General features: G+C 43.4%; 1 protein-coding gene across 1 annotated transcript; it reads left to right on the forward strand.

Moving 5' to 3' along the window:
* Window positions 1-858: 858 nt before the first annotated feature.
* Window positions 859-25,409, forward strand: LOC115197284 (round spermatid basic protein 1-like; the record flags this gene model as incomplete). Its single annotated transcript, XM_029758669.1, has 8 exons — window positions 859-1,328; window positions 1,594-1,719; window positions 1,907-2,589; window positions 23,117-23,254; window positions 23,401-23,543; window positions 23,765-23,932; window positions 24,066-24,174; window positions 24,465-25,409. Coding segments are annotated over exons 1-8 (2,775 nt in total), but the record flags the coding sequence as incomplete, so codon positions are not given.
* Window positions 25,410-25,714: the final 305 nt, after the last annotated feature.

Here is a 25,714-nt window from a genome sequence, read left to right on the forward strand (position 1 = left end):
TATTCCACATCAGGTAACTAATGCAAGCAGTAGAATCAGATTTGTAAAAAATAGATAAAAATACACCGTATGGAACAGCAGGGACTTTGAAGAGACACACATACAGGCACAGGCAGAGACACAGATACACATAAGACACACACTCTACACACGTACACATAGATGTTGTGTTGTACATATGTGATAGTGGAATAGTGGCCTGAGGGAACACACTAAATGTATTGGACAAAGTGTTAAGAAATGTAATGTCATGTAATATTTGAAATAATATATAACTTCCTTAATGTTGCTGGACCGCAGGAAGAGTAGCTGCTAGGACATACTTAATAAATACAAATACAAATACTCACATCTTTGTGGCTCAGAGGTTTAATGCACTGCATCTACGTGTTAGAGACCCTGGTTCGATTCCAGGCTGTATCACAACTGGTTGTGTTTGGGAGTCCCATAGGGCGGTGCACAAATGGCCCAGCGTCTGGGTTAGGATTTGGCCGGGGCAGGCTGTCATTGTAAATAAGAATTTGTTCTTAACAGACTTGCCTAGTTAAATAAAGGTTAAAAAAAAATAGTCTAATGTCCTCATTTATTTCACTATCTCAAGTATATCTCTCACATGGAGATAACGTTTCAGTGACAATGTCCATTATATAAATGCATTGTAAGAATGTAGTTGACTTACATTGTGCATAGTGTAAATTGTATAAATGACAGCTCGATTTTCCCGCTTGCAACATGTAAACAACAGTGTTTACTCTTTTCAACCCCCGCCTCTTGTCTTTTGACGTACTACACAAGGGACCGCCCCTCCTCTGTCTCTCAGTCACGCAGCAGCTACGTGTGAGCGTAAAAAATAGAAACTTCCAAGATGGCCGAGTCCGTAGGTTCCATGCATTTCTCAGCTAATGGCAAAACAAATCCCCCAAACCCCTTGGTACCCAAAATACCACCAGAGAGTCGACTACAGTCTTCCAATGATGTCTACCCTCCACCGCCAAAGAAAGTCCGAATCGAGGAGAAGAGTTTGAAACACAATAAATTGAACGGGGACTTAGTGTGTGCAGGGGAAAAACACAACGGGAAGCAGAGTTATGGAAGCCCAGCGAAATGGAGTTTCGGCCCGGCCAAGCCGAGCAACTCCACCGCGCCAGCTCTCACACGAAAGATCTTCAAGATCAGCAACTTTCTCGCCTCTCCTGCGAAAGTGAAGAAGCCGAATGAGAAACGGCACAAGGAAAAGGAGAAGAGTGCTAAAACGCAGAGTTCACTCATGGAGAAAGTGAACCCTGGGAGTTGCCATACAAAGACGGAGAACGGTGATACAGCGTGTGGTAGGGTCAACATTGTCAGTCTTTTAAATCACAGATGGAATGTAAAAAGTCATGAAAACTAGGTTTGAAATAACTAAAGCCAGCTGATAACATTAGTTAAGCATTGCTACTGTACAGTAGGCCTACATAATGCTACTAGGCCCAGTAGATTATTATACCACTGACTGATTTAAAGGCCTACAGTTGAGATTAAGTTGAATTAAATGTTGATGGTTCAGAATCAATGTGTTTGTTACCTAAACTGTATTCAATTTCTATATTTTAGACCACACTGGCAAAGATGAGAGAGAGAAGAAAAAGGAGAGTGATAAAGAGAGGGACAGGGAGAAGAACCACCAAGTTATGCTTGTGAATAAAATGGAGAACGGAGAGGTGAAATCTCCACTGAAAGGTATGGATTAAAAATAAATAATGGTGAATACATGGAGATTCAATGCCAAGTTGGTCATTTCTATGTGAGGTTTTCACACTGTTTTAGCTTCCCTCATAATAAATTGAGTCAAAAGCTGTGAAGTAGGTAAGTCATGCACTCATCTTATTTACACCTGTTGGCTTACACTGTCTTCTCTTCCTTGCAGAATCAACAGAGAAGCCAAAAGTCAACTCGGAGGACGAGCTCCTCTTGAAAAAGCTAAAGAAGAAGAAGAAAAAGAAGCACAAAGACTGCGAGAGGGAAAGACGCAGCCGACCCAAGATGTACCACCGCTCCAGTCAGACGGTGTGTTCTGGTGTGTCTGTGGACCTGCCGGACCTGCTCAACACACAAGACAGGAGTAACTACATCACCAATAACAGTTTCTTCCACACCTTCCCAAGTCCCCATCAGGATCCTTCCAGCACCACCACTACTACCTCCGTGTCCACCTCCACTGCCTCCATGGTCAGGGAGAGGTTGGGCTATGGCTCCCCCCTCCACAGTGCCCAGTCCCAGGGCATGTCAGGGCTGGAGTTTGGCCGTCTGATCCACGTGGAGCAGCAGGCCAACGGAGGAGCTTCGGTGGCCCACGCCTACTGCCAGCAGCTGGCTTGTCTCTCCCCGGCCGAGATGCAGCGCTTCGCCCAGGAATTTGTCACCCTGTCATTCAGCGAGGACCAAGCTGAAGCGGCCCACTACGTCATGGGCATCATTCATGGAGCGGCCTCCTACCTACCAGACTTTCTGGACTACTTCTCCTACAAGTTCCCCAATGCGCCGGTCAAGATGGAGGTGCTGGGGAAGAAGGATATAGAGACCACCACCATGGCCAACTTCCACACTCAGGTCAGTGGATGGATGAGAATGCTTTATAATCATCCCAAAGAATCACCACCTCAGTTCCAGCCACTTTCACACACTGGTGCTGAGGTATACGTGTGACTTCAAAGTGCATGACTCTTCCCTAGGTTCTACTAATGTGAATCCTTAACTCTTCACTAGGCTCTGCTAGTGTGACTCCTTGACTCTTCAGTAGGTTCTGATAGTGACTCTTTCACTCTTCTCTGAGTGTTTTTGTTTACTTTCAGAATCTGCATTTATATTTCCCCTCGACCAGGGACTCTTAGTCCTGTATCCTAGCAACCCTGTTTCCTTCCTCCCTGCAGATAGTTTGAAAGGTCTACTGCTCTCTATGTGAGACACCACATGGTTGAGCATTCAGCGATGCTGAAGATGACAGGCCGTCACTTACTACTTAATGTGATTCTATCATGTGAACAAACATTGCAGCGTGTTGAAGGATTATTAGTGGGCTTCGGTTGCCATTAGCTATGTGAATTGGGGCATAAGACAGACACTTGCTACTGCTAGATGTTTCTGGTATGAATGAATTATTTATTTTTAAAAAATCTCGATATTATTGTATGGCTAGATGAATTCCCTTGATCAATTACATGACTAACCACTGTGTGAGCGGGTTAAAGGTAGCAAATCTGCATGACCACAGATGGTTGAGTTCCTCACGTTTTAACCTTACGAGGTCATTCCCTCCAAGTTCCAGTTTTACAGTTAAGAATAAACACACGGCAGCAGTTTGTTTTGTTACAGAGCTTGCACAGGTTTCAGAGTTGTCTCTACTAGCAGACACTATCACACGGCTGCATGAGATGTACACCGGGTTAGGTAAACAAAGCTTTTATCATTACAGTGGCATGTACCAACTCAGTGATATCTGGCAGAGAAGCATGAGTTAAAATGTGCTTTAAAAAGTACAGTTGTAAATGTAGTCTCCCAAATAAAGCCTGAATAATAGTGGTTGGATGACTGTGGGACTGGGCTTACACATTACAAACAACAACATACTCAAATTGCGCATTTTAGGTGTTTTCCTGTTTGTGTTTGCATGCGGCGTCAGGCCTCCTGAGGTAAGGCAGGTGAGAGGTTAAAGATTGTTGATATGTGAGGTCAGTGGAGATTTGTAAACCGAATGGTGAGAGGGCAGTGTTTAATAACCCTCTAGAATTGAAGCCCTGTCTAAACCGGGGGGTTTTAAGCTAACATATGGAATTGTTTTAAGATTGTGATGCCAACTATTATTTAGCTATTTGATTTAGAATTTTAAGACCCCCTAAGGTATATAAAAAAAAATACATTTAAAAAAACTAAACAAATGATTGCATGAAACATTGAATTTGGCATTATTGCTATTAGCCAATAGAAACTCGTTGAATGACTGATTTACTACATGGAACAACAGATAGTCCCCTAAAAAATCAAAAGGAAGTTTATTCTGAAGTGTCTGTCCTATATCTGAGAGAGATAAAGATTAGGAAACAATTTTTATTTGTACATGTATTTATCCCCTTATTTTAGGCACTAAACTATCTCCATACTGGTATGGTACCAGGGACCTTCAGATGAATCTTGTGCAAAACGGAGAGCACCATCCTATTCATGAGTCTCATCTTTCATTAGAGTGTTCATAATAGTTTGTAGGCCAACCTGTTCGAACGCTACAGACGTTTTCATTAGAAGACCGATTTTCGGGATGTCTCATGATCTGACAAACACCACTCTAGCTCTGCCACCTTTCACCGCAGATACAGAAGGGCGATAACAGCGGATGTGATGGATTGAGACACAGCCTATGCAAAAAAAACCAGGATATTTCTAGCTTAAACGGATGGATTTTGATGGGGATCTCTTTTATGTTAGATTTCCGCGGGGGCACAAACATTTTAGTCTAAGGGTTTTAAAGGACCCTCCAGAGGAAGTTCCTGCTGCTATTTCAATGTAATTTCCTGTCCTAGTGAGTTCCGAAGAATGACAAAGGCTACTTGTACTTATTCACAAATTGGGTGTGGGAATTTCCACATAGTTGATAAACAACAAATAGGCAGTAGCGGTGCGTGGGTAAAATCACTGGGGAAGCCAAGCCCCCCGACCCATAGCCATATTACAACCTACAGTTGCAAGAAAAAGTTTGAACCCTTTGGAATTACCTGGATTTCTGCATTGATTACTCATAAAATGTGGTCTGATCTTCATCTAAGTCACAATAATAGACAAACACAATCTGAATAAACTAATGACACACACATTTTTTATTGAATACATTGAGTAATCATTCACAGTGCAGGCTGGAAAAAGTGAACCCTTGAATTTAGTAACTTGTAGATCTTCCTTTAACAACCTCCACCAAACGTTTCCTGTGGCTGCTTATTAGACTTGCACAACATTGAGGAGGAATTTTGAATCATTCCTACTAGTGATGCACCGATATGACATTTTTGGATGATACCAATATCCAATACCGATATTTAAAATGTTAGCGGCCTTATGCATTCTAGTACAGTGAAATAGTTGACACACAAACACAGATGCGGCGGTCTAAGGCACTGCATCTCAGTGCAAGAGGCATCACTACAGTCCCTGGTTCGAATCCAGGCTGTATCACATCCGGCTGTGATTGGGAGTCCCATAGGGCGGCGTACAATTGGCCCAGCGTCGTCCAGGTTTGGCTGGGGTAGGCCGTCATTGTAAATAAGAATTTGTTCTTAACTAACTTACCTAGTTAAATGAAGGTTACACACACACCACACTGTCCCAAAAATAATTTTGTTGCCATTTACGTATGTCCCCATTACCTGTAAAACATCATCACAACTCACATACTTGCTGTGCTGTTTCGTTGTTCATTTGTTCAGTCATTTCCTTCTCAACCAGGATTTCTATGGAACGCCTTTTGGGTCTTTGCATGTCAAAAAAGATAAACGTCAAATAACACTATTTGACGTGTCAAATAAGCTTGTTAACCAATCAGGACCTGAATATGACTGCACATCACATAATAATTTAACGCGTTCATACATTTTTTAAGTAGTTATTACACATTGATTACACTATCTCACGTATTTCAAATGTCACAACGATTCATCGATTCATATGCTATGATGCTGGTAAAGTTGTCTCACGCACCTACTGTGCTGGTCATAAAAAAAGCTAGCTAGCTCATGGATGCAAACAATGTTCTTCCCCAAAAACATGGCAAAACATCTGTTTCAGTAGCTATAGTTAGCTAGCTAACTATATACCTAGGTGTCATCTAAAATAACCCTCATTTATAAGACAGTTCTTATTTGATTTATGGTGGTGGGACCCATCTGTGACGCTAGCCACAATAAGGATTAGCCACAATAGTGGACTTTGAGGTTAGCCTTCAAATTAAAAGTATGTCATTGACAGTGACGCAAGCGAATACAAATAGTAGAATTAGGCCATAATTGAATAGATCATGCTAAACGAGATTGGAATGTTATATAAAATCAACAAAAGACAATAATTTGTTAAATTGACAAAAAAGCTGTTGAAATCAAACAATCTATTATACTTTATAATTGCATTGGGGCCATAGTTATTTCACTGTAAAGCCTTACCTGTGGATTGTGGATCAATGACATGGGGTATCAGTCTACTCAGTGACACCCAGAGAACATTAGCATCATAGCTCTTATTGTGGGACCCTGAAACAACTGTGAATTGAACCACATTTATTGTCAACTTGTGTGTATTGAACACTATTCCAGAGGAAAAACGATACTACGTGGATGTTTTGGAGTCTGATAACTCTGAGGAGGACGTTGGGGAAAAAATAGCTTGGGTATTGAATAGACTGTTACCCCATTTCATTGATCCCCAATCCTTAGGTAAAGCTGTACAGTGCAATATGAATGTCAATACACACAACAGGCTGACTGGTCACAGTCCCGCAATAAGAGCTACAACGCTAATATTTGCATGAACTCTTCACAGTTGTATTCTGTTGGTGTCACCGAGTAGACTGATACCTAATTTCATTGCTTCACATTCCTACCTTGTTTAACGTTATCTAGTATAAATATGGCATGATTCCACTAATTGTAACCTTCTGCATCACTTTCAAAGAGGTACTTGTATTTTGAAAGGCAGACTGCAAATTGCGCTATTATGCCTAATCCTTCTTGTTAGCTTCACAACACATAACCCTGTCAGGTCGAGCCTCACTAGCCAGAAGAAGCTAGCTGGCTGCTTATAACGTTAGCTTTGGGCTACAAGGTTAAGTAGCTGGCTAGCTATTCATTTTCATGAACTAAAGTTACATTTCAATAGGCGAACAACAAGTGGCTACCTAGCTAATAATTACTCACAAGGATTCCTATATCATTGCTAAGAATAGTGAAAATGACTGCAGGTTCTACTGGTCATTGTTTTCAGGCTGGTTGTATTGGTGCTAGCGAGGTATCAAGCTAGCTACCCCAGAAGTTGCAGTCAAAGAAATGATGCTTTATTACCAACGAGGTATTGTAAACACATCGTTCGTGGCCGGTGTTTGCAGACTTTTTTTGTACAGCTTTGACAGTGCCACTGATAGTAGTGGTGGCGCTTGGCTTGCACATGCAAATTCAGAACACACAATCTATAATAGAACTGTGTTATTTGACGTGTCAAATTAAAAGCTTATTTAACGCCTCAAATAGTGTTATTGTCAATAGTGTTATTTGTCATATCTTTTTTGACCGAAACAGCGTTCCATAGTATGTCGTGAAGCTAATAGCAGTGACGCTATTACTGTGTAACTTCGGTAGGGCAACATCTGAACAATAGCGCACTTGGTAACGTTAGTATGTACCGGTGCTCAACCAGTCGCAAAAACCAACATCACCCACGAATGACTGCTCGACTTGTTGACTGCTCGATCCACACAGCAGACATTCTGGGCTAGGTTAGGAATGCTGTGTTTTACGTGGCATCATTATGTCATGTACCTACGTTATATAGGTATGCACGTCAGCTTTGACATCGGTTTTTCACATCGGCGTTAAACTAGACATTGGGCCGATATCGATGTTGGCATTTTTAGTTAATATCGGCCAGGTCCGATATATTCACCAATATATTGTGCGTCCCTAATTCCTACCCTCATCTGTTTCAGTTCATCAATATTTCTGGGTTGTCTTTATTGCACAGCCCTCTTCAGGTCATGCCACAGCATTTTAATTGGGTTAAGGTCAGGACTCTGACTTGGCCATTCCAAAACACACATTTTCTTCCTTTTCAGCCATTCTTTATTTGATTTACTTGTGTGCTTTAGGTCATTGTCTTGTTGCATCACCCAACCTCTCTTAAGCTTGAGGTCATAGACTGCTGCCCTGACATTCTTCTATAAAATGTCTTGATACACTTTTGAATTCACTGTTCCCTCAATGATTGCAAGGCATCCAGGCCCTGAGGCAGCAAAGCAGCCCCAAACCATGATGCTCCCTCCACCATGCTTCACAGTTGGGATGAGGTTTTGGTGTTGGTGTGCAGTGCCCTTTTTCCTCCACACATAGCGTTGTGCATTTTTCCCAAAAAGTAAAAAAAATGTCTCTGTCCACAGCATATTTTCACAGAAACGTTGTGAAACATCTAGGTGGTCGGTCTTGGGCAAACCTGAGACATGCCGCAATGTTTATTTTTAGACAGCATTGGTTTCCTTCGTGGTGTCCTTCCATGAGCACCATTGTTCAGTGTTTTTCTGATAGTGGACACATGAACATAGACTTCCATTTTTTGTAGAGTTTTCTGGAGGTCTTTTGCTGTTACCCTTTGGTTATTTCTCACCTCTTTCAGGATTGCCCTTTTTTGCTCTAGGAGTGATCTTTGCAGGACACCCACTCCTAGGGAGAGTAGCAACAGTCCTGAATCTTCTCCATTTGTAGACAATTTGTCTTACCGTGGATTGATGAACACTAAGGTCTTTAGCAATGCTTTTGTAACTTTTTCCAGCTTCGTGCATCTGTATAATGCGTATTCTAAGGCTCTGTGAAAGTTGTTGGGATCGAGGCATGGTTCACACTAACCAATCTTTCTGGAGAAGAACAGATTTGTCAGTAACCAGGCTTTGTGTGCCTTTATTTAAAGGGCAGGGCACCTGTGCAACCCACACCTCCAATCTCATCTTAATTGAAACACCTGACTCCAAATAGCTTTTGGAGAAGTCATTAACACAGAGGTTCACTCACTTTTTCCATCCTGCATTGTGAATAATTACTCAATGTCTTCAATAAAAATGTGAAATGTACAGCTGTTTGTGTGTTGTTAGATTAGTCAGATTGTGTTTGTCTATTATTGTGACTTAGATGAAGATCAGACCACATTTTGAGTGATCAATGCAGAAATCCAGGTAATTCCATAGGGTTCACAAACTTTTTCTTGCAACTATGTCAAATCAAATTTTATTAGTCACGTGCCGGATAAAACAGTGAAATGCTTACTTATGAGCCCTTAACCAACAATGCAGTTTTAAAAAATATGGTTAAGAAATAAAAGTAACAAGTAATTAAAGAGCAGCAGTAAAATAACAATAGTGAGACTATATACGGAGAGGGGGGGTAAAGGTACAGAGTCAATGAGCGGGGGCACCGGTTAGTTGAGGTAATATGTACATGTAGGTAAAGTTATTAAAGTGACTATTAGTTGTGTAACGGACCGTAGTTAATCCGTACGGATCACCCCCCACGGTTCGGCACGCATGTGAACTGCGGATCAATTGCAAAGTTTAATCATCATAGTGTGAAACAGTTTTACTGCCGCTGTTACTTTTTAAAGTAGTAATTCCCTAAATCTCGTTGCAGTGAAAAGATAAAGACAAGACAGATGCGTGCTGTGTTTTACTCTGAAGCCTGAAGGTTGATTTGATTTTTTTTTTAAGCAGTTGTGTGTACTGTTCACGTGAACGGGGCATGTTGAATCAATCCTGGATGCTCGCGTTGCAAAAAGCAAAGAATAAAATAGAGCAGTGACAGCCATGGCTAGTGGAGGAGGTAAAGAACTGGAAAAGCCTCCCGCTTCATTTAAGTCTCATGTATGGGAGCATCTTGGCTTCCCTGTCAAATATGATGACGGAAGAAGGGGGGTGGACATCATCATTTACGGTGTGTAGGCATTGTGCCACAAGAAAGTCGTATGATCATGGAAATACATTGAGCATGGCCAAACATTTAAAGCGTCATCAACCTGGTGTCTCAGTGACAGGAGCCAACTCAGCCAAGAGACAACTTCTCACCGTGGCATTTAAGCAGCCCTTTGCTGCAGAATCAGACTGGGCTAAAGCCATCACCAAATATATTGGGATGTTTATCGCTGCAGACATGAGGCCATACTCTGTTGTGGAAAACAAAGGATTTAAAAATATGGTGAAATTGCTTGAGCCACGCTACAAAATGATTTGTCATATCTTTTTTGACACGCAAAGACCCAAACGGTGTTCCATAGTATGTCATGAAGCTAATAGCAGTGATGCTATTACAGTGTAACTCCGGTAGGGAAACATCTGAACAATAGCGCACTTACTCTGTTGTGGGAAAAAAAGGAATTAAAAAAATGGTGAAATTGCTTGAGCCACGCTACGAAATCCCCTCACGCACCCACTTCAGTATGAAGATCGTGCCAGATCTTTATGGACAGGGAAAGATAAAAGTGTTGACGAATTATCCAAGGCATCCTCTGTTGCCCTCACCACATACAGGTTGACCTCCAGGGCAACGGAAAGCTACGTGACTGACTTCTCACTACACCACAGAGGAGTGGGAGTTGCGAAGTCCGGTGCTACAGACACGCTCCCTCAGATTCACACAGGCACAAATCTGGCGCTGGTACTGCTAGGAGCATTAGCAGAGTGGAAGCTAGAGAGGCCCAATAGCAATATCCCAATCACAACAGTTAATGCCAAGTAAAAGCAGTGATGGAAGCTGGACTGGGGCCACAGATAGCTTGCTTTGCATGTGATCAATTTAGCATCCCAAAGGGGAATCTCAGTGAACCAGATGGACCGCCTCCTTGGGAGGATCACGAAGGTGGTATCCTTTTTCCACCGAAGCACAACAGCCGCTCATGTGCTTAAGACCAAGCAAGAAATGCTACAGCTACTGACCCACAAGTTCATACACAATGTCACACCCTGGACGGTTCTGACCTAGAATATGTGGACAACTACAAATACCTAGGTGTCTGGCTAGACTGTAAACTCTCCTTCCAGACTCATATTAAAACCTCTTACATCTAGATGTTCCGCTAGCGGAACGCCTCGCCAATATCCAATGATAAGGCGTGGCGCGAATTACAAACTCCTCAAAAATCCCAAAACTTCAATTTTTCAAACATATGACTATTTTACACCATTTTAAAGACAAGACTCTCCTTTATCTAACCACATTGTCCGATTTCAAAAAGGCTTTACAACGAAAGCAAAACATTAGATTATGTCAGGAGAGTACCCAGCCAGAAATAATCAGACACCCATTTTTCAAGCTAGCATATAATGTCACAAAAAACAAAACCACAGCTAAATGCAGCACTAACCTTTGATGATCTTCATCATATGACACTCCTAGGACATTATGTTATACAATACATGCATGTTTTGTTCAATCAAGTTCATATTTATATCAAAAACCAGCTTTTTACATTAGCGTGTGACGTTCAGAACTAGCATACCCACCGCAAACTTCCGGTGGATTTACTAAATTACTCACGATAAACGTTCACAAAAAACATAATTATTTTAAGAATTATAGATACAGAACTCCTTTATGCAATCGCGGTGTCCGATTTTAAAATAGCTTTTCGGTGAAAGCACATTTTGCAATATTCTGAGTACATAGCCCGGCCATCATGGCTAGCTATTTTGACACCCACCAACTTTGGCATTCACCAAACTCAGATTTACTATAAGAAAAATTGGATTACCTTTGCTGTTCTTCGTCAGAATGCACTCCCAGGACTTCTACTTCAACAACAAATGTTGGTTTGGTTCCAAATAATCCATAGTTATATCCAAATAGCGGCGTTTTGTTCGTGCGTTCAAGACACTATCCGAAGGGTGACGCAAGGACGCGTATCGTGACAAAAAAATACAAAATATTCCATTACCGTACTTCGAAGCATGTCAACCGCTGTTTAAAATCAATTTTTATGCGATTTTTCTCGTAAAAAAGCGATAATATTCCGACCGGGAAACCCTGTTTTCGTTCAAAGACGAAAAAATAAAAACATGGTGTCGCCTCGTGCACACGCGCCTCAGTCTCATTGTTCTCAGATCGACCACTTACCAAATGCGCTACTGTTTTTCAGCCATGGACAGCAGAGTCATCATTCAACGTTCTGGTGCCTTCTGAGAGCCTATGGGAGCCTTACAAAGTGTCACGTTACAGCAGAAATCCTTTGTTTTGGATAGAGATGACAAAGAAGGCCAAGAAATGGTCAGACAGGGTACTTCCTGTACAGAATCTTCTCAGGTTTTGGCCTGCCATTTGAGTTCTGTTATACTCACAGACACCATTCAAACAGTTTTAGAAACTTTGGAGTGTTTTCCATCCAAAGCTACTAATTATATGCATATTCTAGTTTCTGGGCAGGAGTAATAACCAGATTAAATCGGCTACGTTTTTTTATCCGGACGTGAAAATACTGCCCCCATACATAACAAGTTAATTCATATGCCTTACAATCGTGATATATAGGACTAAAGGCCGAGACAATAAGAAGACAGTGGCATAATAAATTCGACCACACCTTTGTTTTATCACAAAACCGGATTGCAACCTCTGTCAAGTCCACAAAGCATATTGCATGTAGCAGACAGTTACATGACCTACAGCATGGTCAAGCAAATTAATGTTTCCGGCATTTTCGTACGAATAGACAACTATTGATTTAGAACCACAGAGATTTACCGCAAGTCGCAAAGTAAACAGGAGCTGCCTCCACTATTCCGGGACCATTTCAACATCATCAAATCACCTCTGCTTAGTCTAATACAGTGACAATCAACGTAAGCTAAATATGTGGCTGTCCATGGTTCTGATTTCTGTGTGTTCGTGTAAGTAGAAAACATGTTGACTCACCCTAATTGTAGAGAAACGCCAATGCCACCCTTCTCTCTTTCATAATGACGAAATGGTCTATCACTCTGTCAGAGAGTACACACTTATTTTTTGTTGTCCTAGGCTACCTGACTAAAATGCTTGCTCGCTAACCTAACTTCATCTTTTCATGGGCAACGTTAGCTAGTTAAAGTTAGCCTTCTACATCTAGCTACATATTGAACTTCCATCCTCTTTGTCCAGGGGCACAGTATGAATTTATGGTTGGATCAGAATAACCATTATAATCATTGGCCAGTACGAAGAATTAAGTAAAACCAGAAGTCCAAATCCTTATTTCCATCTATGGCTAATTTAGGGAAGGGACCATTTTAGCTAGCTAGCCACCGGAGGACAACAATTCAAGTTTTTCTATCAATGACATATGTTCTCAATGGGATTTCATAGGAGTGACGCCAAAATCCAAGCTGGCTTCCCTTGACTGTTTTTTTGGGTGCGCCAGGACCATTCCCAGTTGAGCTCACACAGTTTAGCTCAACGCTGATTGGCAAATGTTTTATACTTTTTTTTTGTAATCAAGGGAGGCCAAATGCTTGCTAGCCTGCTAGCTTCCCTTGCCTTGAATGCTATGGGCAGCTACAATGTCATACTCGTTTGGACCAGAAAGCATCTATTAGATGGCCTAAACGTAGAGAAAGAGGGGTGCTGTTTCGCTCGCTCTGATACTTTCTCCTGTGATACATTCCGCCTTTTGCGAATTGAAGGAAAATTATGAAACGCAGAGAGACGAAAGATAAATAAATAAACATTTTATTGGTAAATGTTTTTGGGACGCCTGGCTTCCCTTGGCATCCATGAATACATGCCACTGCAAATAGGGCACTGACAGTTGTCAGTGTAGCTAGCGAGCTGCTAACCTTAGCTAGCTAGCTATCTTTCTAACCTTATCTAGCTAGCAAACGTTATCTGTTGTTACTGTTTAGCTTTTTTATTTCACCGCATTCAAAGGATTAGCCAGCAGACTCTATGGCTGGTTCTGGAGCTGGATTTGTCATAAACATTGATTTAGAGAGAACTTTGCCACAGATGGAAACCACTGCCCTATTTTTGACTTTGCCATCAATTGTTATCTCAAGTTTTGACATCTTCCATCAATTGCGGCCAGTGTGTGAACTGCTGACTGCTCATAATTAGCAGATAGTTGTTTACACATCAACCAGGATCAAGGGGCAATTTGTGACTTTGTTTGGTAATCAGTGGTTGTATTGGAGAGTGGTTTCACCTCTCCTAGGCAATCATCAATTAGTACAGGGAGGTGTGCTCTCCACCTCTGCTAGGCAATTAGTGTTAGTACTTCAGTCTCCCCTGGTTTCTCAGCGGCAGCTTTATGCGGCGGTCGTGTCAGTGACACTTTTATCGCAAAATTAAGATCGACGCCGAAACAAAAACGGTTCTGCAGAGTTGTTCTGCGGAGTTATTCAAGGAAAGAAAGGAAGGCTCCACACCACTCTCACTTGATTATCTTACCTAGTTATTTTCAGGTCTAATTTTTGCTCTTTTTGTAGCTTTGGCAACTATGTGTTTTCTGTATCTGTTCGCTCCTCTCCCTATAGGCATTACAGATGCTCCCCACCCCTTGGCTGCAACCCTTCTAATTTAGTGTGCCCTGCGAGCACAACCCATGTGGTATTCCGGGTCTCTGGCAGTGTTGTCAAGAACGCTGAGTTCATCTCAACCTTCGCTGCCCTTCAGTCCCTTAACTTCTTGGCCCAGACAGAGACATGGATCACCCTAGAGATCTTTCTTCATCTGACTACGTTTTCTCTCATAGTCCAAGAGCATCTGGTCATCACGGTGGGGGAACAGGTCTACTCATTTCTCTTAAGTGGAGATTTTCTCTTCTCTCACCTGTCCAGCTCCTCATTTCAATTCCATGCCGTCACTGTCACTTGTCCACTCAAGCTTTACACTATCGCCCACCAGGTGCCCTTGTAGAGTTACTCAATGAGCTTGACACCTTGATAAGCTCATTTCCTGATGATGGCTCTTGGTACCTCCCAACATCTGCCTTCTATTCATTTCTTTCCAGTTCTCTCTTTCCCCTTGCCTCTTGATCTCACCCTTTCCCAATCTCCTCCAACTCACAAGCCAGGCAATACACTTGACCTCATCTTTACTAGAGGCTGTTCGCCTACTAATCTTACTCACTGCAACCCCCCTCCAGGTCTCTGGTCACTACTTTGTTTCCTTTTCTGTCTCCCTTTCCTTCAACCCTAACCACTCAGCCCCTACCCAGATGGTCATGCTCCATTGCAATCTTCCCTCTCTCTCCAACTACTCTCTCCTCTTCTATCCTATCGTCTCTCCCTTTTGCAAAATCCTTCTCCCTCCTGTCTCCTGATTCTGCATCTTCGACTCTACTCTCCTCCCTTTCCACATCCTATGACTCGCACTGTCCCCTTTCCTCCCGGCTGACTCAACCCCCCGCTCCTTGACTGACTCAACCCCCCGCTCCTTGGCTGAGTGACTTATTGCGAACTTCCAGAACAGGACTGCGGGCAGCTGAGCGAAAATGGAGGAAAACTAAACTTCCCTCCCTCTCTGCGGGAAGACTTTGTCAACCACTTTGAAAACAAGGTTGATGACATCCGCTTCTCACTCACACAGAACTATCCTATGCCTTGACCTCTTTCTCCCCTCTCTCCAGATGACATCATGCGACTAGTGATGTCTGACCGCCTGACATCCTGCCCGCTCAACCCCATCCCCTCCTCTCTTCTCCAGACCATCTCTGGAGACCTTCCCTCATTCCTCACTTCCCTCATTCCTCACTTTCCTCACTTCGCTCATCAACTCATCACTGACCACTAGCTGCGTCCCCTCTGACTTCAAAATGGCCAGTGTTGCTCCCCTCCTCAATAAACCAACACTCGACTCATCTGACATCAAACACTAGGGACTTGTATCCCTTCTTTTCTTTCCAAAACACTTGACCGTACTGTGTATCTGATCAACTTTCTCGGTATCTCTCTCAGAACAATCTTCTTGACCCTAACCATTCAGGCTTCAAGACGGGTCACTCAAACAAGACTAATCTTCTCTGTGTCACGGAGGCTCTTCGCACTGCTAAAGCTGACTGTCTGTTCTCATACTCCTAGATTTATCCGCTGCCTTTGACACTGTTAACCATCAGATCCTCCTCTCTACCCTCTCAGGACTGGGCAACTGCACACTCTTGGATTGGATCCAACCTGTTAGGTCGCTCCTACCAGGTGACGTGGCAAAGATCTGTGTCTGCACCACAACCTCACTTCTGGTGTCCCCCAGGGCTCGGTTCTAGGCCCTTTCCTCTTCTCTCTATACACAGTCACTCGGCCCCATCATATCCTCACATGGTCTCTCCTATTATTGCTATACGGGTGACACTCAACTACTTTTCTCCTTCCCCCTTCTGACACCCAGGTGGCAACACGCATCTCTGCATGCCTGGCAGATATCTCAACATGGATGTCAGCCCACCATCTCAACCTTGACAAGGCAGAGCTGCTCTTCCTCCCGGGGAAGGCCTGCCCGCTCAAAGACATCTCCATCACGGTTGACAACTCCACAGTGTCGCCCTCCCAGGGTGCAAAGAACCTTGACATGACCCTGGACAACACCCTGTCATTCTCTGCAAACATCAAAGCAGTGACTCGCTCCTGCAGGTTCATGCTCTACAACATCTGTAGAGTACGACCCTACCTCACACAGGAAGCGGCGCAGGTCCTAATCCAGGCATTTGTCCTTTCCCGTCTGGACTACTGCAACTCGCTGTTGGCTGGGCTCTCCGCTTGTGCCATCAAACCCCTGCAGCTTATCCAGAACACTGCAGCCCACCTGGCTTTTAACCTTCCCAAGTTCTCTCATGTCACCCCGCTCCTCCGCACACTCCACTGGCTTCCAGTCAAAGCTCGCATCCACTACAAGACCATGGTGCTTGCCTACAGAACAGTAAGAGGAACTGCCCCTCCCTACCTTCAGGCTATGCTTAAACCCTACACCCCAACCCAAGCACTCTGCTCTGCCCAGTCCAAGCTCTTCTCTGTCCTGGCACCCCAATGGTGGAAACAGCTTCACCCTGAAGTTACGACAGCAGAGTCCCTGCTGCACTAACTGTAAGTCACGCTGGATAAGAGCGTCAGATAAATGACTAAAATGTAAAAGACACACAGGCTGAAAATAATTTGTATGTCATATCACAGGCTCGCGAGTGGCGCAGCGGTCTAAGGACGCTGCCTGGACCCTTTACTGCCGACAGGGAGCCCCGCCGATCCATCACGACTGGTCTGCCGACGTAATCGTCCGTGGTGGTTTCAACAGGCTCTTCCGTTGCAACATCGCCGAAGGCCCATCTGCTAGCCCCGGCCCGCTAGCTGTCTGAATCACTGTGTCTCCAGCTCGCCTAGCGTAGTAGCAACTACTGAATAGGCTCCCTGACTCACCTATTGCTTCTCATTGGACCCTATAATCACTCGGCTACACATGCCCCTCCCTAATGTCAATATGCCTTGTCTATTACTGTTTTAGTGAGTGATTGTCTTATTTCACTGTAGAGCCCCCAGCCCTGCCCAATATGCCTTCGATAGCCCTTTTGTCCCACCCCCCACTCATAAGGTGACCTCACCTGGCTTAACATGTGCCTCTAGAGACAAAACCTCTCATCGTCACTCAATGCCTAGGTTTACCTCCATTGTACTCACATCCTACCATACCCTTGTCTGTACATTATGCCTTTAATCTATTCTTCCATGCCCAGTAATCTGCTCCTTTTACTCTCTGTTCCGAACACACTAGACAACCAGTTCTTATAGCCTTTAGCCGTACCCTTATCCTACTCCTGCTCTGTTCCTCTGGTGATGTAGAGGTTAATCCAGGCCCTGCAGTGTCTAGCTCCACTCCCATTCCCCAGGCGCTCTCATTTGTTGTCTTCTGTAATCACAAAAGCCTTGGTTACATGCATGTTAACATCAGAAGCCTCCTCCCTAAGTTTGTTTTATTCACTACTTTAGCACACTCCGCCAACCCAGATGTCCTAGCCGTGTCTGAATCCTGGTTTAGGAAGGCCACCAAAAATCCAGAAATTTCCATCCCCAACTACAACATTTTCCGACAAGATAGAACTGTCAAAGGGGGCGGAGTTGCAATCTACTGCAGAGAGAGCCTGCAGATTTCTGTCATACTATCCAGGTCTGTGCCCAAACAATTCGAGCTTCTGCTTTTAAAAATCCACCTTTTCAGAAACAAGTCTTTCACCTTTGCCACTTGTTATAGACCCCCTCAGCCCCCAGCTGTGCCCTGGACACCATATGTGAATTGATTGCCCCCCATCTATCTTCAGAGTTCGTACTGTTAGGTGACCTAAATTGGGACATGCTTAACACCCCGGCCGTCCTACAATCTAAGCTAGATACCCTCAATCTCACACAAATTATCAAGGAACCTACCAGGTACAACACTAAATCTGTAAAAAAAAAAAGACGCTTTGGGACACTGTAAAGTCCATGGAGAATAAGAGCACCTCCTCCCAGCTGCCCACTGTACTGAGGATAGGAAACCCTATCACCACCAATAAATCTACGATAATCGAGAATTTCAATAAGCATTTTTCTATGGCTGGCCATGCTTTCCACCTGGCCAACAGCCCTGCCTCCCTGCAGCAACTTGCCCAAGCCCCCCCCCTTCTCTTTCACCCAAATCCAAACAGCCGATGTTCTGAAAATGCTGTAAAATCTGGATCCCTACAAATCAACTGTAATTATCTGCCGAAATTGTTGCAACCCCTATTACTAGCCTGTTCAACCTCTCATATCGTCTGAGATCCCCAAAGATTGGAAAACTGCCACAGTCATCCCCCTCTTCAAAGGGGGAGACAATCTAGACCCAAGCTGTTATAGACCTATATCCATCATTCTAAAATCTTCGAAAGCCAAGTTAACAAACAGATCACCGACCATTTCGAATCCCACCGTACCTTCTCCACTATGTAATCTGGTTTCCAAGCTGGTCATGGGTGCACCTCAGCCACGCTCAAGGTCCTAAACGATATCATAACCGCCATCGATAAAAGACAGTACTGTGCAGCCATCTTCATCGACCTGGCCAAGGCTTTCAACTCTGTCAATCATTGCATTCTTATCGGCAGACTCAACAGCCTTGGTTTCTGAAATGACTGCCTCGCCTGGTGCACCAACTACTTCTCAGATAGAGTTCAGTGTGTCAAATGGGAGGGCCTGTTGTCCGGACCTCTGGCAGTCTCTCCCTAATCTTCTACATTTGCAAACACTACATACATTTTTCAATTGTTTTATTGACTGTAGGTTGTTTGTGTAACTCTGTGTGTTGTTGTTTTTGTCGCACTGCTTTGCTTTATCTTGGCCAGGTCGCAGTTGTAAATGAGAACTTATTCTCAACTGGCCTACCTGGTTAAATAAAGGTGAAATAGATATATTATTTTTAAATAAGGCACTGAATCTCGGTGCAAGAGGCGTCACTGCAGTCCCTGGTTCGAATCCAGGCTGCATCACATCCGGCCGTGATTGGGAGTCCCATAGGGCAGCTGGGGTAGGCAGTCATTGTAAATAAGAATTTGTTCTTAACTGACTTCCCTAGTTAAATAAAAAATAAATAGGAAATAGGCTTGGGTGGTATCCAGATTGTCATACCTTCATACCAAGCCACTTCCTCAATTTGTGGACTCTAATATTAAGGATTTGGTACATATGTTTCCCTCTTACCTCAAGGGCACTACAGACTTTTTAAAGAAATTAGAGACTTGTTCGGTGGACTCAAGACTTGTTATGTAGTATGGATGTCTCTAGCCTTTATACAAATATTCCTTATCAAGAGGGTTTATGCAATGAAACATTATTTGAATCAAAGAACATAACTGGATCCCGCCACTGACTTACTGTTGAGCTTGACTAATGACATATTGACTAAGAATTATTTAAGACCTTAAGGAAGGAACTGCTATGGGATCGCCAGTTGCGGCCAATTATGCAAATGTATTTCTGGGGAAATTTGACTTGGACTTCGTTTACAATAATAATCTCTATTCTAAGTTTATCAAAGTGTTTATGAGATATATATATTTTTTTTCATTTGGTCAGGTGATGATCTTGAATTGGAGGAATTCTTTACATTCATGCAATTCCGTGTATTGAATGTATGTTAGTATCCGATAAAGAACATGTTTTGTTTTTGGTTAAGAAAGATGGCAATGGCTTGCACACTGAGGTGTATAGAAAAGAAACTGATAGAAATACCTTTCTTCATTTCAGCAGTTATCATACATCTTCATTAAAAGAAGGTTTACCATATAACCAACTCCTTCGCATTAGGTGCATTTGTGACTCTGATTTATCATTTGATGTACAGTCCTATTTCAAGGTTGATCAAGGAAGTGAGTAATAGACATTGCCACATATTACAGTGATCCCAGCTTTGGTCATGCAAAGCTTTGGTCATATTATTTTATTTTTTACATTTTTTTTGTGGTATGTTATAAATAGGCTGAAGATTTAGGTAATGACATTTATTTGTATTGTGTGTGTCTTTATTTGATTTTCATGTTTCCCCCACAGCTCCCTCTGCTGGGATCTCTTGATTGGGCCAATACTGACTGTGAATTTGAAATTATGCCCACCTGTGGTATTGTTCTTGTGACATTGATTGCCATTACCTTGCACACTGAAGGGCTCATCCCCAAACCGTTTGTGCGGTAATAAAAATGTACATTTTAGTTTATTTACCAGTTTGCTTTCCTATTTCCGTTCGTCATACCGGCCTTGTGCCATACCGGTATATTCGGTAGTACCGGCACTGAACACAAGGGGCGCTATTTTCAAACCCCACTGATCCTCTGTAATCTCATAGAATTCTAACTAAATGCTAACGAGCACGTTGCAAACTTTTTTTTATAGTCTCTGACCTAAAGTATTTGCAGGACAGCCATCCCAGCTCATGAACTTATACAAGTAACTCAAAAATGCTACACAGTTTGCTGCCTCTCTGACATTGCTCAATTTAATATTTATATATTTCTTAATTCCATTATTTTACTTTTAGATTTGTGTGTATGGTTGTGAATTGTTAGATACTACTGCACTGTTGGAGCTAGGAACACAAGCATTTCACTACAGCCACAATAACATCTGCTAAATGTGTACGTAACCAGTCATATTTAAATTGATTCAGACAGCAAGGCGTTTGATCTGCTGTTAACAAGCAAATCTTGATTTTGGAAGAAGCTAACCACTTAGCTAGATAGCTAACTAGCTACTAAATTAGCAAACCAAATGCACAACTGCAGAGCATTTAGCATATTTTAGACAGTAAACTTAATAGTTATTAATTATCTAGCTGGCTAACATTTAGTTGTGAATACCATACTGTAACTAGATCACCTGGCACATGCTCCACAAAAGTGAGTGATTTACAAGGCTCCAGTCTTGCATCATTGTGTGCTTGTCAACAAACACCATGTGATTTGGATTTACGGCAAGCTTCATAATTAATATTTATGTTAAAGGTGAAATTAAAAACGCATCTTTATCTCCTAACGTATTGCACAAGTTGACTGCAGGTATTTACTTAAAAAGTAGCTAAAATATAAAAATGTATTAAAACAACTTCGAACTAAATTGTTTCAATGGCATTGATGGTATTGGTAAATTACCGCCCAAGCCTAATAGGAAAAGACACCGCATTCACACTGATTTGCACAGAAGGCAGTTCTGATTTGTCACTTCAAGCCCAAATATATCATACTTTGACTAAAATGATGACTTAAATCGTTGTGCAACATCATGGGTAAGTGATTTGCACTAACGTGTATATCTATCCTTACTGTAATGATATAAAGGTACAACCATCACATCCTTAACTGTGCAAGAGATGGCATGGATGACATCACTGCCACTTTCTAAAGGGTCTCACTGTTGTGATCATCTGCTGTTAAGATTGAATTCAGGAAAGAATGGCTCACTAACCAGGTCTCCATGTGAGCAAAGTAAATCACAACAGGCCTGATGGAAACGGCACATTTTTTGGCAACCCCTCCAAATGTCGACAAAACAAAATACGCTAGACAAGGGGGGTCTTCCTTTGTCTGCTCAATTAATTATGTGTGAAATGGTGGTGGAAATACTTATTTAGAATAACCATCATATCAAAGTAAACTCTGATTCATATGATGACATGTTCTGTGGTCCTCCCACCACAACATGGGAAAGCGTGCAGCGCAGCAGGCCACAGCTGAAATAAGTCTTAATGAAACCCCACAGGGTGGTGAAAGTGCACAGTGATGAGCTCTGCTCCTCTACAACATATTGAGGGTCTTATTTTGGTGACGTTATGATCGACGCCTGACCACAGACAAACAAAAACAATCTCGCTTTTTTTGTCCATAATAATCTCATGTAGGTAGCTAGCCCGCAATGCATCCGCGACACGCTGGCTAGACCAGGGTGGGCACACTGCCACACAGCGCAACATTTTCCCTGACAAAACCATCAGCAGAGCCGAAAATGCGATGGAAACCCACCTAACCTGCATTTATTCATTTAAAAAATATATGGATTCTTGATAGACAGACGACTAGGGTTTAATAGCGGGAACCGGGTTACTGAGATTTACTAAGATTTACAGCCAAAACCCACTCCCTTGGATAAATAATTTAGAGAAACCAGTAAGTTATAATGCATTATTTCTAGGAATGAACAGCACCACGTGAAATGGAACTGTTATATTAAATGATAAATGTGGATTCTCTACTGCCTTCTCTGCTCTGGTGTCTTCATGATCAATCATCAACGTTTTGGGTGGGTACAGACGGTGCATCTCAGTATGGAGTGCAGTTCACAATGCAAGTATCTCATCAGCTGGTAACTTTTTGTCTTGTGACCGGTACATTTGCTGCAGCATAGCCTATGCTACATTACTATTAGGACTAATATATCTGAATTTGTGTCTAATTTACACATCTTCATTTGGGTTTCTGGGGTCACCTTGTTTTTTTGCAGCCTATCACTCGAATATTGTTGCTTTAAATCACTGAACACGCGATCACTATGTGTTTCTCTATAAATTCCATTCAAATTGCATCCAAAATAGATAATCCTGTTCAAGATGTCCTAGCCTACCTCTTTCAGGTAATACATTCAATGCAGTGTTAGCCTTATATTTAGCTAATCAATGATGGGTTAATATGCTTCTAACTTATAGCCTCTGTCTTAAAGGGAAAATCCACTCAAACTATCTTTAGGTATTTTTTTATTAGGCCACTGTTGATACAATCCCAAAATGTTTTGCATGTCAGCAGTTAAGTTTTTTAAAGATATTGGACTTTTATGAAGCAGAATGTCACCAGCTACATAATCATGGTAATGCAAAAATATTCTAACCTGTTTCTCCCGTGTCTCTGCCCCCAGGTGAAGCGTACCTACTCCCAGGGGACGTACCGTGCGGGGGCCATGCGGCAGGTCAGCCTGGTGGGGGCCGTGGACGAGGAGGTGGGAGACTACTTCCCCGAGTTCATCAACATGCTGGAGGAATCTCCCTTCCTAGAGGTTGGTTTAGAGTGTGTGTCTGAGAGAATGTTGGTGTAATTTCATCAGCACAGTGCTATTCTACTTTTCTTTATTTTCACATCAAATAAACGGAAATAACAGAAATAAATATATACCAGTAAATGAGCTTGTGTGTGTGGTCCCAGCGTACCCTGCCCTGGGGCACGTTCTCCAGCCTGCGCCTGAGAAGCCCCACAGAGAGTGACGACGGACCCATCATGTGGGTCAGACCAGGGGAACAGATGATCCCTGTGGCTGACATTCCAAAGTCCCCCTTCAAGAGAAAGAGGTGCGTTGCTTGGTTTTGTTTGGCATGGTTGTTTGTTCACCATTGTGAAAAGATTGCTCTAGGTCTATGTTTGCTAGGGACAAGAACCAAGTCATTGCAGCAAGCCACCAACATGACATAAGACATTCAATTTAATGAAGCAGTCTGTGGTATCCTCATGCCACATCCTATGGCATTTAGTTTTTATTTTAAAAATGCATTTACATTTCCCTCTGTTCCAGGTCGACCAATGAGATCAAGAACCTGCAGTACCTGCCACGGGCCAGCGAGCCCAGGGAGATGCTATTTGAGGACCGGACCAGAGCCCACGCCGACCACATCGGACAGGGCTTCGAGAGACAGACCACCGCCGCCGTGGGGGTGCTCAAGGCCGTGCGCTGCGGAGAGGGGTGGGTACACATCTGGTCTCTGTAGCCCTGACCTAGTGTGTGTATACACACACCCACAACCCCCTTCCGTACCTGTACACACCGGAGTTCCCCTTTATGACAGTCTCTCCCTCTCCACTGTCTTTCTCTGTAGTGATGCTCCTGCCAGGGTAACCAAAGACGTGGTGTGTTTCCACGCTGGAGATTTCCCAGAGGTGGTCCAGAGGCTCCAGCTAGACCTGTACGAACCACCCCTCTCACAGGTACGTCTGAGATCAATGGATTCTACATGGATCCTTAGAACAGATTATTAACCAATGATTGTGTGTGAATGGTGGCTTTAACCAACAAAATAATCTCTACTGCCCTTTCCTCTCCCTCCTCCCATTCTCCTCTCCTCCCTCCTATTCTCCTCTCCTCCCTCCTATTCTCCTCTCCTCCCTCCTATTCTCCTCTCCCTCCCATTCTCCTCTCCTCCCTCCCATTCTCCTCTCCTCCCTCCTATTCTCCTCTCCCTCCCATTCTCCTCTCCTCCCACTCTCCCCCTCCATAGTGTGTGCAGTGGATAGATGATGCCAAGCTAAACCAGCTGAGGAGAGAGGGCATCCGCTATGCCCGTATCCAGCTCTACCACGACGACATCTACTTCATCCCCAGGGGAGTGGTGCACCAGTTCAAGACTGTGTCTGCTGTCTGTAGCCTGGCCTGGCACATCCGCCTCAGACAATACCACCTGGACCAAGAGAGGGAGGAGGAGAGCTGTACTTCTACAAGGGCAACAAGTGAAGTCATAGAGGAGGAGGAAGAAACAGAGGAGAGTGAGGAGGAGTGGGGGAAAGAGGAGGACACTCCTACACAGCCACGGACACAGGTGAAGACTGAGGAAAAGGAAGAGGTCGGGGAACGGACACCCGTACAGGAGCCGCCACTAGTTTGCAAGGAGGAAGACGACACAGAGGAAGAGAAGGGAGGGGAGAGAGGAGGCTGTACACCTACACTGACATTACCTTTGGTCAAGGAGGAGAGAGTGGAAGGAAACCGACTCACAGAGACACTACTGGAAGTCAAGGAGAGAAAGGAGGTTGACGAGCATCACAAGATAGAAGAGATGGAGAGAAAAGGAGCAAGAGATGTCAGTACATCCACACAGATGGCACCACAAGTGCAGAGGGAGGGAGAGAGAGATGAAGATATGGAACTCTCAAAGGCATCACAGCAGGCTGGGATAAAGAGAGAGGAGGAAGAAAGACACCACAGGACACCTCCACACGTCCAGAAAGAAAGAGAGAGGGGAAAGGATGGTAGCACAGCCACACAAACACCACCAGTCCAGAAAGAAAGAGAGAGGGGAAAGGATGGTAGCACAGCCACACAAACACCACCAGTCAAGAAAGGGAAGGGGAAAGATTTGGAGAAAGATGGAAAAGAGAAAGAGGAGAGGGTGAAAGATAAGGAGAAAGTGGAGAGGATGAAAGAGAAGGAGAAAGTAGAGAGGGTGAAAGATAAAGAGAAGGAGAGAGTGAAAGAGGAGCGGGAGAAAGATAAGAAAGAGAGGGTTAAAGATAAGGACAGAGAAAGGGAGAGAGGGAAAGATGGAGAGAAGGTGAAGGGGAAAGATGAGAGTGTGATGGAAAGCACCACACAAACACAGACGTCACCACCCATTAGGAAAAAGGAGGATGAGGAGAGGAAACACACACATCCATCCCAACACGCCCAGAAGGAGGAGAAGGGAATGAGGGAGGCAGACACAGCCTCAAAGATACAACCTCAAATCAAAAAGGAACGAGACAGGGACAGAGG

The sequence above is a fragment of the Salmo trutta genome, chromosome 7, assembly GCF_901001165.1.
Source record: "Salmo trutta chromosome 7, fSalTru1.1, whole genome shotgun sequence".
NCBI classification, from domain to species: domain Eukaryota; kingdom Metazoa; phylum Chordata; class Actinopteri; order Salmoniformes; family Salmonidae; genus Salmo; species Salmo trutta.